At 41.2% G+C, this 13026-nt stretch overlaps 1 protein-coding gene across 1 annotated transcript; it reads right to left on the bottom strand.

Moving 5' to 3' along the window:
- Nucleotides 1-532: 532 nt before the first annotated feature.
- LOC144375827 (interleukin-6-like) lies at nt 533-4081 on the bottom strand. Its single transcript, XM_078041284.1, has 5 exons — nt 4066-4081; nt 3731-3903; nt 2608-2721; nt 1977-2129; nt 533-989 (listed from the first exon to the last, which is right to left on the bottom strand). Exons 1-5 carry the CDS (start codon nt 4079-4081, stop codon nt 822-824), a joined length of 624 nt encoding a protein of 207 aa, XP_077897410.1. The 3' UTR covers nt 533-821.
- Nucleotides 4082-13026: the final 8945 nt, after the last annotated feature.

Here is a 13026-nt window from a genome sequence, read left to right as displayed (position 1 = left end):
CCTCTGAGCCATGATCCCAGTTCTTTTTATTTTTTATTTCGAGACAGAGTCTCACTAGGTTTCTGAGGCTGGCCTCAAACATGTAGTACTCAAGCTTCCTGCTTCCAAAAGTCTTTGGGATTATAGACATGAGCAGGTGCTCTTCCTTCCTCCCTCCCTCACTGCCCCAGGTTTTGAACACAGGGGTGCTTTACCACTGAGCCACATCCCAGCCCTTTTTTAATTTTATTTTTTTTTAAATTGAGAGAAGGACTCGCTAAATTGCTAAGGCTGGCTCTGAACTCGAAAGCCTTATGCCTCAGCCTCCCACACTGCTGGTATTACACACCTGGCTGCTCTTTCATTGTTTAACATTTTGCAGTCATTTGGACTTTTATTTAGCTTCATGACATATATAGGCTTAAATGTTGATTTTTAAAGAATGTGATTTTGGTATAAAAATAGTCTAAACATAATAAACACACAACATGAATATTTCTTTAAAAATACATAAATTAGCAATTTTATTGAGGTAAACTTATACATTCCAAGAAATGATCTGGCTCTGAAGCAAGATATTCAAACTGCCTAGACTTTTATATCATTTCAAAACCATTATAAAATATTTCAAGTGACACTTTATAAAATTATAAATATAAATCACATATAAATTAACTCAAATCTCATTTAAATTATCAATAAATTAAAAATAATTAATAGTGTCCCAATGCTCATACTGTCAGTTCTTCGTAGAGAACAAGATAAGGTAGGTACCCAGTGGACAGGACATGTATTCTGACCATAGGAAGCAATGCCCATGAACCAATAAGCTTAGATGCCCACTATGCTTTCCGAACAGCTCTCAGGGCGAACTGCAGGAAATTCTCAAAGTTGCTCAAGATGAGTTGCATGGTCATGACCTTCTGCCAATCATTCTGTGATGCCAGTTTTGCCAACAGGTGGATATTTGCAGTTGGGCTAGGCAAGACTATTTTATTGGGATCCTTCACCTGAAGGGAAAAGAAAACAAAAAGGATTGTTAGAAAACAAAACGGATTGCTCCGGGCTGTAGGAAGATGTTTAAATTTGGGGTGAAATTATTTGAGGCCACCTGTCCTGACACATCCAGGGGAAGTGCTTTCTCTGAGCCCACACTGCAAAGGTCCCTTCTATAACAACTGAATTCTAATCGTCCCTTTGCCGCTCTGTCTCCCACCAGATGGTAAGCATCTATAGGACAGCAACACTACCTTGTCTTTCCCTTTAGTTTCTAAAACAGTGCCTGGCACAAAGTTGTTCTTTAATAGGTAAATTAAGAATTATAACTAAAGGCAATTTAATGGGATCTAAATTTAGTACTTTTCTCCAGTTTTCCCCTTACTATCCATCCAGCATCTTTTGAGAGACCACTGATTTGTGGTATAAAGAGGACTAGAAAGGTCCTTCAAGGGTCCCAAGGACATGGGGACAACTAGTTGCAGAAGGCCTTGAATCCCCCAGGTGTGGTCCTGGAGTACTGTAGCATTGACATCAACAGGGAGTTGTAAAAAATACTAATCTCAGGCCCCACCCAGAACTGCTAAATCAGACCACAGCAAATGAGATAATGGAAATGAAAAGCCCTGGTTTAAGGCAAACAACTACAAGAGGTAGGGTTAGCATAGAGCATTTCATTTTAGGACTCTCTTCAGTTCACTTTGCTTGGCTCATCCAAACTCTTAGCCACCAACCTTCCATGACCTGCCATTTAATAGTTAGCTGGTGGTGGCAAAGCCCTTGGTCCCTCCTTGGTCCCTAGCCTTTGACCATTTCTCTGCATTAACTTTCTGGTAACAAGAATGTCACTTGGCAGTGATTAAATATGAAAACCATTTTTTGCTGTTTTTTTTTTTTTTGAATAATGGCTCACTGTCCCTCTGCCTCATAGGTAGCCATCCCTGTCTAAGCAGCCTTGCATCACTGAGTTGTTCTTGAGCCCTAGAGGGATAAGTACTCACCTCTCGTTTCAGAATCTCAATCAGGGCTTTGGAACTGAAATACACATGTTCAGCTCTGTCCTTGTTTTTGCCTTCCTGAAACTTGTTCCGGATGTACCTCAGGTAGACCTGAAACTCCAGAAGCCCAGAGGTGATTCGAACAAGGCAGTTGTCCTATAAGAGAAGGAGAAATCAGTTATTGTTAGAGACAGAATCAATCTGAAAGCATAAAATTTCCATAATTCAGCATCTTTTCCCTCTGTCTAGAGAATTAGGCATCATATTTCGGAACACTGGACAGCATCAGCTGCCCCATTTTAAATATCTGGACAATCAGAGAATCCTGAAAGGAGACGGGTGTAACAGAGTGACATCAGTAGGGAGGCTGGGCCTGGATCCTGCCTAGGGAAGCCAGAGAGGAGAATAGTCCCCTAACTATCTTACCCAGAATGAGCTAGATTACATTAAGCAGCTGTGAAAAATCCCAACACAGAGGACCCATTTCTGGCCTTGCCTGTTCAGAGATAAACTCTTTGTCCTATAATTAACATAATGTTCTTTACATCTGTCTCCTTTGTTGCCTGCCTGGTTCTATATGCATGCAGGCCCTTCATGCAAGAGAGCTTTGGCTGAGGAAGTTAAAAGTTTTTACCCGATTGTATCCAGTTTGGAAGCATCCATCTTTTTCAGTCATCTTTGGAAGGTTCAGATGGTTTTCGAACACTGCCACATGGCTCTTCATACAGGTCTCATCATTCTTGCACAGCTGGGAAAGAACACTAGAATTGTTAGCATTTAAGTGCCCCTAAAGCAAACACCACTAGAGGGCTGATTTGTATTCTATCACAGCCAGGAAAGTTCATTTTAAGAAAAATGAAGTCACAATCTATTTGTAACTGGCAGGAAAAGTCTAGTGGAATTAGGCATACTTGAGTTCAGTCCCAGGCCCACCTGTGACTTCACTCCTTGTTTCGAGGATTTGATAGTATATTTATATAAAGTGCCTGGCACGTTATAGGTATTTAATACATGACAGCAATTTGATGATAATTTTGGGCAAACATAATTTAAACTATAAAATTTCCAGCTGGAAGGACCTATGAAATCATCTAGTCCAGCTCCATAATTTTAGATAGAGTTCAGAGATGGTAGGAAATTTGCCCAAGATCACAAAGGTGATTCTGCACAATTATAACTATAGTCTGGGCTCCTAGTCTGCTCTCTTGTATTCTTTCCTTTCTATCAAACAAAGTCCAAATACTTTGCAATGACAGTTGAGAGATGCTTTAATTTGCTTAAGGTTTTGCCTTTTTGGTGGTCCCTCAGGTAGGCATCTCAGAAAGAATGACACTAGGGAATCCTCCTCATTGAGCTTACATCACCTAGAAGTATTACAACTGCCCTGAAAAGCTGAGCATTAATTTCAGGGGAATCTAATCCACCTATCTCTGAGATACAAATTGAAGGTTTGCAGACTTTACTTTTCAGTAAAGGAAAAAGAGATTTGAGAAGCAGTAACCCTCAGTTGTCAAGTATGGAGCTGAGAATGGGCCAGGGAACACAGATTCAAGCCCCATTCTGTATTTTTCAGAAAAGGACCCCCACCCCAGACCAGCACCAAAGAAATACAGAACAGTCTGCCCCTTTGCCTCAAGCCCAACATGCCCCAGAACCCAGCAGAGACCTCCTAATTCAGAAGCCCTGTCCACATTTCAAGGACAAGAATGAATAAATGCCCACATGGGGCCTTCATCCCCAATACCAAGCCTACCCACCTCTTTTCTCATTTCGAAGACTTCCTTGATGAGGTAGGAAATCTGTCCTGCAGTTTTTCCAGAAGAGGCACGTGTTGGTTTATTTCGAATGACACTATTCTCTCCTTTTTCTCTCTTAAATTCTGAGGCGGGGAAGGCAGTAGCCACCACTAGGAGCAGCCCCAAGGAGGCAACTGGAAGAAAGGCAAAGAGAAAGCAGGGCTTGAGCTGACAGCACAGCTGAAGCCTGCTGCTGGCTGGCAGCCAGCCCTACTCGACCACACACCTCCTCCCTCACATCGTGCTCAGTAGCCCCGCCAGCAGGACTCCCAGGGCCAGGGATTTTCTTCACTTACTTGAGAAGAACTTCATGGCTGTTCCTGGAGGGCAGATGGAGCTCTCTTCCTTTCCTGGTGGGCTCAAGAGCTGAATGTGCCTCAGACATCCCCAGTCTCATATTTATTGGGAGTTGAGGCTCTAATTTTGAGACTCATGGGAAAATCCCACATTTGATAAAAATCTTTGTTGTGGGGTGGGGGTGGGGCCAGAATGGGTGAGGCTGATTTGAAACCTCATTAAGATTGTGCAATGTGACGTCGTCGTTTAGCATCAAAATATTCACACAACTCTTGGGGGGGAAAAGTGTGGCTTGGGTCATCATTGAGGCTACCTCTAAGAAGCAGGATCACTCTTCCTTTACTTTTTTCTTTTTTTTTTTTTTTAGTGACTCAGCACTTTAGCATGTTTTGAAAAAGTAAAACTGAAGTCACACACAATATTTTATGAGGGGGAAAAAGAAACTAAAGCTATGATTTTTAAAAAACAATACTTTGATTACCAGACTGAGGCTAGGATTTAATGTTCTGTCTATCTGTATTTGTGAAAAACCTTAGATGTTCTGATCTGAGTTTCCTCAGCTCACACCACAGCACCCCCGCCTTCTGGGGTTACACAGAAGATACTACTACCAATCATCTCAGAATTTTTATTTCCTGGTTTTCATCATGACCAGCTGTTGCAGAATTGTCTGGCTATCCTGAAATCTTGTGCAGTTATTTCTAGGAGTCTCCAGATAGAGTTTGTGGTACATGCATAAATGACTCCTTTTTGCCAAAACGTGGCACCTACCAGTTTCCTCCTCACCTGTTCCAGCCTGCATAGGGGAGATGCCTGCTCTCACCTTGGTTCCCTGACCTCTTTCTGGGGGGTCCTTGTGAATTCTTGTGGTAAGAAGAATTAATTAATCTCTGTGTCAGAGTTATCCTGCACTCTAGCTAGTTATGTTCCTACTGCTGCCCAACTTTATTGACCACTGCCAGGAAACATGCAATCCTCTTGTTTTAGGGCAGCATAAGGTAGGTGAATGGGCCCAGGTTTGTGGGAGTACTCAAGTTGCTGAAACACACTTGGTTCAGGGTAAAAATGGGAAAGAATACTACTAATTTCTTTGATGAGGATGTCAAAGATGGAATCTTCTAAAACTTGACTACATAGTTTTCTCTCTATGTGACTTGAGTTGAATCTGAAGATGGCATTGCTCTAGAACTGAATCACCTTCTCCTCCAATGCCTTAGGCTTGCTTATTGGGTATGTTTAGACAGCCCTTCCCCCTTCCCTTAGGATGACTTTGTTTGCTTAGTCTCCTGTAAGTGAATTCTAGATCAAGCTGCCCTGCCAGTCTCCAAAATCCCAGACAGCTCTGAGGATGGTATTTCAGGTTTAATCTTGGATATGTGTGTGGCATTGAAAGAAATATTTACAACTATTCCCTGAAGACCTTAAAAGAGCATGCTACAGGGATACTGCCACAACGATGTTCATAGCAGCACAATTTACAATAGCTAGACTGTGGAACCAACCCAGATGCCCTTCAATAGATGAATGGATAAAAAAAAAATGTGGCATTTATACACTATGGAATACTACGCAGCACTAAAAAATGACAAAATCATGGAATTCGCAGGGAAATGGATGGCACTAGAACAGATTATGCTTAGTGAAGCTAGCCAATCCCTAAAAAACAAATACCAAATGTCTTCTTTGATATAATGAGAACAACTATGAACAGAGTAGGGAGGAAGAGCAGGAAAAAAAAAGATTAACTTTAAACAGAGACATGAGATGGGAGGGAAAGGGAGAGAAAAGGGAAATTACATGGAAATGAAGGGAGACCCTCATTGCTATACAAAATAACATATAAGAGGTTGTGAGGGGAATGGGAAAATAAACAAGGAGAAAAATGAATTACAGTAGATGGGGTAGAGAGAGAAGATGGGAGGGGAGGGGAGGGGGGATAGTAGGGGATAGGGAAGGTAGCAGAATACAATAGTTACTAATATGGCATTATGTAAAAATGTGGATGTGTAACCGATGTGATTCTGCAATCTGCATTTGGGGTAAAAATTGGGAGTTCATAACCCACTTCAATCTAATGTATGAAATATGATATGTCAAGAGCTTTGTAATGTTGTGAACAACCAATAAAAAAAATAAAATAAAATAAAAGATTAAAAAGATGAAAAAAAAGAAAGAAATATTTACAAAACACAGTGTTAACATCACAATGGGCTTCTTTGCTCTGCAGAGCAGATAACTTCAACTTTGCTAAAACAATGACCTTTGTTAGGGCATTTAAAACATGATTATAGATGACCACACCTATAATCTCTTCTGCTGAGGAAGGATGGTTTCAAGGTCAAAGCCATATTTAGCTATGTATCAGGGCCCTAAACAACTTAGTGAGACACTTTCTCAAAGTAAAAATAAAAAGGGCTGGGGATATGGGTTAAATCTTTAGTACCAAAAATTAATTAATTAAAAATAAGGATGATTTCCTCAAGTTTTGTTTTGTGAGTAACATTTTAGGACCCAACTGCTGAAGAATGTGAGATCACCCATTTTCCCCCATTCATCTAAACAGAGAGGCCACAGTCAGGTCCTCTGGCCATAGTGGGGGTTTTTAGTTTGAAAATGAAAATGGGGAGGATGGCTGCATGGTTTCAATTTTAATGCTTTTGGGTTGTCAGCAGCCTGGACACCCTGAGTCAAATGCTTTCTCCTGAATGAAGCCATCTCTCCCAGTTCCCCTGGGTAGGCTGTGACAGACCTCTGCAGTGTGGAATTACTTTTCTTCAGTTATATATTTTTTTGAAAATATAACTCAAAAAATTTCAAATACTTGAATTTAATAACTCAATGTAACATAGATTTATCTTTTTTAAAAAAGTGCTTTTAAATTAGGAAGCATGTATCCATATTAAATTGTTTAAACAGTACCTCAGGACATACAGGGAAAAGTAAGACTCTTTCCTTTCCTGGCTCCTTTTTCCAGAGGTAGCACCTAGTCCTCAGTATTCTCAACCAAATCCTCTGTTGGCCTCATCTGGGAGAAGTTTTCACAGCTTCCCAGGTACTCTTTATTTATTTACATTATTGGTGCGCCCACGTGCACACACACACACACACACACACACACACACACACACACACACACTGTAATTTCCTATGGCCTGAATATGCCACCTATGCAGCCCTCCTTGGATGTACATATAACAAAGCACAGGCTCTTGGGTATCACAGCTTGGGTTGCAAGTCCAGCTTGGTCACTTACTAGCTGATTGACCCTGGTTAAGTTACCCAAAGAATCTGTGCCCTTCTTTATTCACCTATAAAACTCGGTAGTAATGCGTCTTGCCTTATAGGGCTGCTATGAGGATTTAATGAGATAATGTAAAACAATCTCTGGAGCATATTAATCCCTCAAAAGCACTAAATTTTTGTGACATTCCATGGCTGGAGCCTCTGCCTTAGCAAATTCTTCTAGTATAGCTCTGTCAGCTCACCTGGGGTCTGACTATGAGTCACTATGAAAAGAATTAGGTCACTGTGTCAGTGATGAATTGGTCTCCCAATCATAGAAGTGAGATCCTATGTTCTGTTGAAAACTCTTTATGTCACACAGTGAAAAAATGGAAAGTTATCTCCCTCTTTTCTTGAGAACATTAAGCTCTCTAAAACAGATCCCTTGAGGTCAATAATTAGCTCAATTGTGTCTTGCTCCCAGATGATTTCCAAGACATTCTGCTAAGTGATTTTTCTGTGTATTTATTTATTTATTTATTTTTCAAAAATCCACAGCCTTCCCTGTGAATGGCCATCATCATTATTCAAGTTCCTGAAGTGGCTTCTGAGCATGAGGGTGCTAGGCAATCCTAGATCATGTACTTCTGGCAACAAAGGCCAGATTGTATGGTTCAGGAAATGCAAGTTACCCTGTATAGCCACTTGCACATTGGAGCATGGATCTTTGTATAAATGCCTGGGCTGGCATTTGTGGAAAAACAGACTCTTTCTGTTCCAAAGCATTAAAGCAACATCCCTAATCTACCATGATATCTGCCTTTCTTTACATCTCAGTGGGATTTTCCACACAAAGAATTCATCCTTTGCAATTTTTTACTTTTTAAACTTTTTGTTTTCCTTTGAGCAGTTTTAAGTTCACAGTAAAACTGAGATAAAGGTACAGAGATTTCCCAAATAACCCCTGCTTCCAAACCTTCCTCACATGCTGAGGGCCATTACCAAGTAGAAATGATGCATCAAAATTTCCTTGCCAAGTGTACCCCATGCTGCTTAGAGGACATTCGATGGGACATTGCATGCATGCTTTAATAAGGTGACCTTGCTCAAGGACCAAGGCGGATCTGGGTTTAGAGCTGATCAGGTTTGAGGAAGTAACCGGCTCCTTGAGTTTAAGGCGTTGCCAGTTTAAGATAATGGGTTTTAGGGAAGTTAGAGGTTGAAGATTATTGCTGGGATTAGGTCCTGCTGCTTGTTCCCGTTAAGATTAAAATGGAATTTGGAGATAGCCTCGTGGAGTAGGTGAATTGTGCGGGCAGGCGGGAGAACGAGATTGCCCCTGGACCTGTGTGGAGGCGGTGTGAGAGTGGGAATAAATAATTGCTGTTTGAACCTACAAAGGTGTGTGGTGGCTCGTGATTCTGGTGCCAAGCCCAGACCTTGACACTCACATTTTAATATGAGTGACCAGAAAAGACTGTGGTGTCGGCACTTATTAATTAATACTACAGCTGCTGGATTTCACTTTTGCTAATTTGAAGTGACTGCCAATTGAGACCAAGAGAGGAAATACAAATGGGAGCATGTGTGGAGGAAGAAAGCCAACTCCATTCCTTTATCACTTAACATAGGGCTGGCCGTGTTTCCTGAATCACTGTCCATGTCTGCTTTCCTACATGGTGGTGGAGTCCAGATCACACTCCATTGGTTCATTGGAGGTGAGGGGAAGAAAGGGATTTCTATTTGGTACATTAGCCACCAGAGGAGAGTATTCTCCAAATCTCATAAGCCGTGGGGGTGTGCTCTTTGGCTATATTACACGGGTTGGAGATGGATAGGTCTTTGATTTAACAGGAGGGAGTATCCGAAGGAAAAAAAGGAACTCACTGGGTACTAGGGAACTTGCAGTTGCTGTTAGAAAATAGTTTCACTTGTCACCAAGGCAGAGGAAGTTTGCAAATTGAAACACTGGGTGCTTTAACATCTTCTGGAATTCAGTCCCAGTGAGCAAATGCCAGGCCTGAAGGCTCTGGTAAATGTCCTACTTTGGCAAAAGTGTTGGTATTACTTAGAGTATATGAGGAATAGATGGTGTGTGTATTTGGGAAGAGCTGGCTGAATCTCGGAGAGCAACCGGTCCCAGTGACCAAAGCTCTTGACAGTTGCCAGCTTGGTCCAAACCTAGTATGGCCTCAGTCTCGGCTCTGATGCTCTATTACAGATCCTGGTGATGTCATCGTCTGGTCTCAGCTTTCCTGAGGGGGGTGATCAGTGCGTTTGAGGGGGGTGATCTAGCCACAAGGCCAGGAAAAGAGTACATCTGCCCTGCTCTGTGTCACTTCTCTATGCCCTCATTGTCACATGCTGGTATACCCTTCTCTTGCCAAGGGAGAGAATCCTAGGCATTTTAGGATGGAAATGACCTCTCCTAGGGCAACAATGAGGACTTTCTCTGCCTTTCCACCCTCATGCAACCCCTTCCACCTTGCCTCCAGGCCTTCCTGGAAAAGAATATCAGATCTCAAAATGTTGATGAACTTGCTGCTTTGAAGTTGTAGCTTGGTGATAAGAAATTCCTCTGTGATTGGAAGGAACCCCTAGGGCAGGGAAATCCCTTGGCCTGAGTTTTGGAGCTTTATCTCTTCTGTGTCTGAAGGACTGGTTTTCTGTATTGCTGATTGCTGGTTCTGCTTTATGATTGGGAAACTTCAACGCAGAGCAATCAGGTAACTTATTCTCAGAGTCATTTGAACCATTTTTTTTAAACAGAGAGTGAGAGAGGAGAGGAGAGAGAGAGAGAGAATTTTTAATATTTATTTTTTTTTAGTTCTCGGCAGACACAACATCTTTGTTGGTATGTGGTGCTGAGGATCGAACCCGGGCCACATACATGCAAGGCTAGCGCTCTACCCCCTGAGCCACATCCCCAGCCCCCATTTGAACCATTTTTAAAAAAATATTTGTTTTTAGTTGTAGTTGGACACAATACCTTTATTTTATTTGTTTTTATGTGGTGCTGAAGATTGAACCCAGGGCTTTGTACATGCTAGATGAGCGCTTTACCATTGAGCCACAACCCCAGCCCTTGAACCATTTTTGGTTTCTACAAAGATCTCAGTTCTCTGAGTTCAGCGTCATAGGCAGAAACTAAGCATGCAAACCATGGGCTGTTTCCCTTCACCTTTTTCTCTCAAAATTAAGGTACCAAGTACCCATTTGAAAGTATCACATGTACTGGCAAGACCAGGGGATTCTGCTGGCCTGGCTATGATGTATTTTACCTCCCTTCCCTTCCCTTTTGGATAGTTATTTGCTTAAAAGACTGTCTTAGTTCCTCTGAATAAAGCCTCCTGTGTGTACTTAGCAAGCTGAATTCATGAAGGTAGGGAAGGACGTCCTAGTCTTCATGGTGGGAAAATACTCTTTGAGTTTCTGACACATTAGGTTTTATTTTTCCTGAAGAAAGGTCTACTTGGATTGATTTAAAATGTTACAGAAGCAGGTAAGCAGATCAAAGAATCTTAAATGATCTTTTCAAGATATTGAATTCTATGTTGTATAGATCTATGAATGTGTGTGGGTGTGTGTGGCATAGAGCAGAGCCTTTGATTTATCATAGATATGGCTCCAAGGGGTGCTTCCCACTCTGTGTTAGGGCAGCCTTAGCCATCTGGGTCCCCAGGAAGCCTGGGTGAGCTTTCTCCTGTCACCCAGGCCTGTTACTCCTCCTCTGCTGCTGGGTATTCATAGTAGTCCATGTCTGGGCTTCAGTTTCGTATCCTTCAATGACTTCCCAGGATCCCTTACCCCAGAAGCCATGTTTCTTCTGTGCTACTTTCCTGTGGGTGACATGGGTGGGTGAGAAGTGGTGACAGAAAGGAAGGTGTGGTTTGCTTCACTAGTTTTGCAAGAGATCAGGATGCTTGGAAATGGTTTCTTATTTCTGAAGGTTTATTTGGGGGCTTGATGCCTATGTCATTGCTGCTAACTGCCTCAGATTCTCCCTTGTCTGTAGAAAGCCAACATAGAGGCTGTCATATACTTCTCTGTATTTAGTTTATTTGCTGTGGGTCCAGGAAACCTACTGAAGACACCAGGTCTGTAGTAGTCTAGGGCAGGTCAGGCTTAGAATTAAATTTAGGTCTTAGGCCATTTCTGTCTGACATTGTTTGGCCACTCTGTTGCCCCATTGGTCCTATTGACTTTACATAGAGTACAGTATTCAGAAGAAGGTTGTGGTTTTTTATGTTGCCAGCAAAAACTTTTGGCTTAATGTAGGGTTTCCCTGAATTAGGCTTGTCTTTTTACTGCATTGCCAAATCCTTGATTTCTTGTGTTTTATGAGTGTAGTTGTTCACAGATATGAGTGTTTAGATGATGACTAACTGGAGGATTTAGAGCAAGGAATTCTCTTATCTAGGGGTTTGATTAGGGAATGCTCTCCACATTCCTCCCTAGCTCTAGCATTGTGTCAATATTTTGTGATTCTGTGGATCTTCAATAACCATACTGAATATTCTAGAGCATACCTTTAGTGGAGCTATAGCAGTAGGAGTCCCTAAAATGGAGAAATAATTCTTGAAAACTCAAAAGTCTGATGCTGTCTAGATCCCACCCATATAGCAATTAGTAGACTTGTTTGTTGAGGTGCTGTCCATTTTGATATGCCAGTGTCTTGGTTGCCTCCTGCAGATTAAACTGGATTCAGGAGAAGCCAGAGCACCTGCACTGAGACATCAATGCAAGGAGATCACAGATTTCTTAATTATGTACAAGTAGGAAAATATCAATATACAAAGTTAAGTACTTAAAGCTTAAAAAACAGTTATGTGAGAAAGATGTATTAAATGTAGAAAATAGAAAAAGGCAAAAGGAAACAAAATTGAAAAGTAATTTTATCACCCAGCTAATTGTTATCATTATAGTATAATCATTTCTAGTTACACACACACACACACACACACACACACACACACACACACACACATACCTCTGAAACTAGCATTTCAAGACTATAATGTTTGATAACCTGCTTTTTTTTCTGTTTCTTTGTGTACATAATATACTGGGTAACTATATAGGGATGATGTAAATTATTCTATAGATAAACCAGAGTTTAGAAGAGACATATTCAGTAGGTTTATAGATGACTCCTCTATGTGCACACCATTCTCCTCATAAGGCAAATGAGGAGTTCATATCTTAAGGAGAATGGGAATCAAAATAATCACTGGGTTTCCTGAGTGGTTAACTTACTGTTTGTGAAGTAATATAATCTCCAAGTTGATAAATTGTGCTTATTATTTGGAATCATGAAAATGAGTTTGCTGTTTGACCAAAGTTTGTGTTTCATCTGGTCTAGGACACTGTCAAGCTCTGGTGAGACCTTATAGTGAGTTTCAGTAGCTCATTATTCTTCTTTGCCAGTAGGATGTATGGAGAGTTGTCAAGTGCAACAGTGTCATCATGTCTCCTCAGTTTTGTGTGGCTTATTAACTTTGGTATCTTCAAATTCATTATTGACGCCTGTTTCACAAAGCAAAAGAAAAATGAATTATAGCATTTCATAAAAATTTGTGGTCTTGGGCTGGGGATGTGGCTCAAGCTGTAGCACATATGTTAGGCCCAGATTCGATCCTCAGCACCACATACAAACAAAGATGTTGTGTCTGCTGAAAACTAAAAAATAAAAAAAACATTAAAAAAATTTTCTCTCTCTCTCTCTCTCTCTCTCTCTC

This window comes from Ictidomys tridecemlineatus, chromosome 3 (genome assembly GCF_052094955.1).
Source record: "Ictidomys tridecemlineatus isolate mIctTri1 chromosome 3, mIctTri1.hap1, whole genome shotgun sequence".
Taxonomy (NCBI): domain Eukaryota; kingdom Metazoa; phylum Chordata; class Mammalia; order Rodentia; family Sciuridae; genus Ictidomys; species Ictidomys tridecemlineatus.
This window is presented reverse-complemented; position numbering and strand designations above follow the sequence as displayed.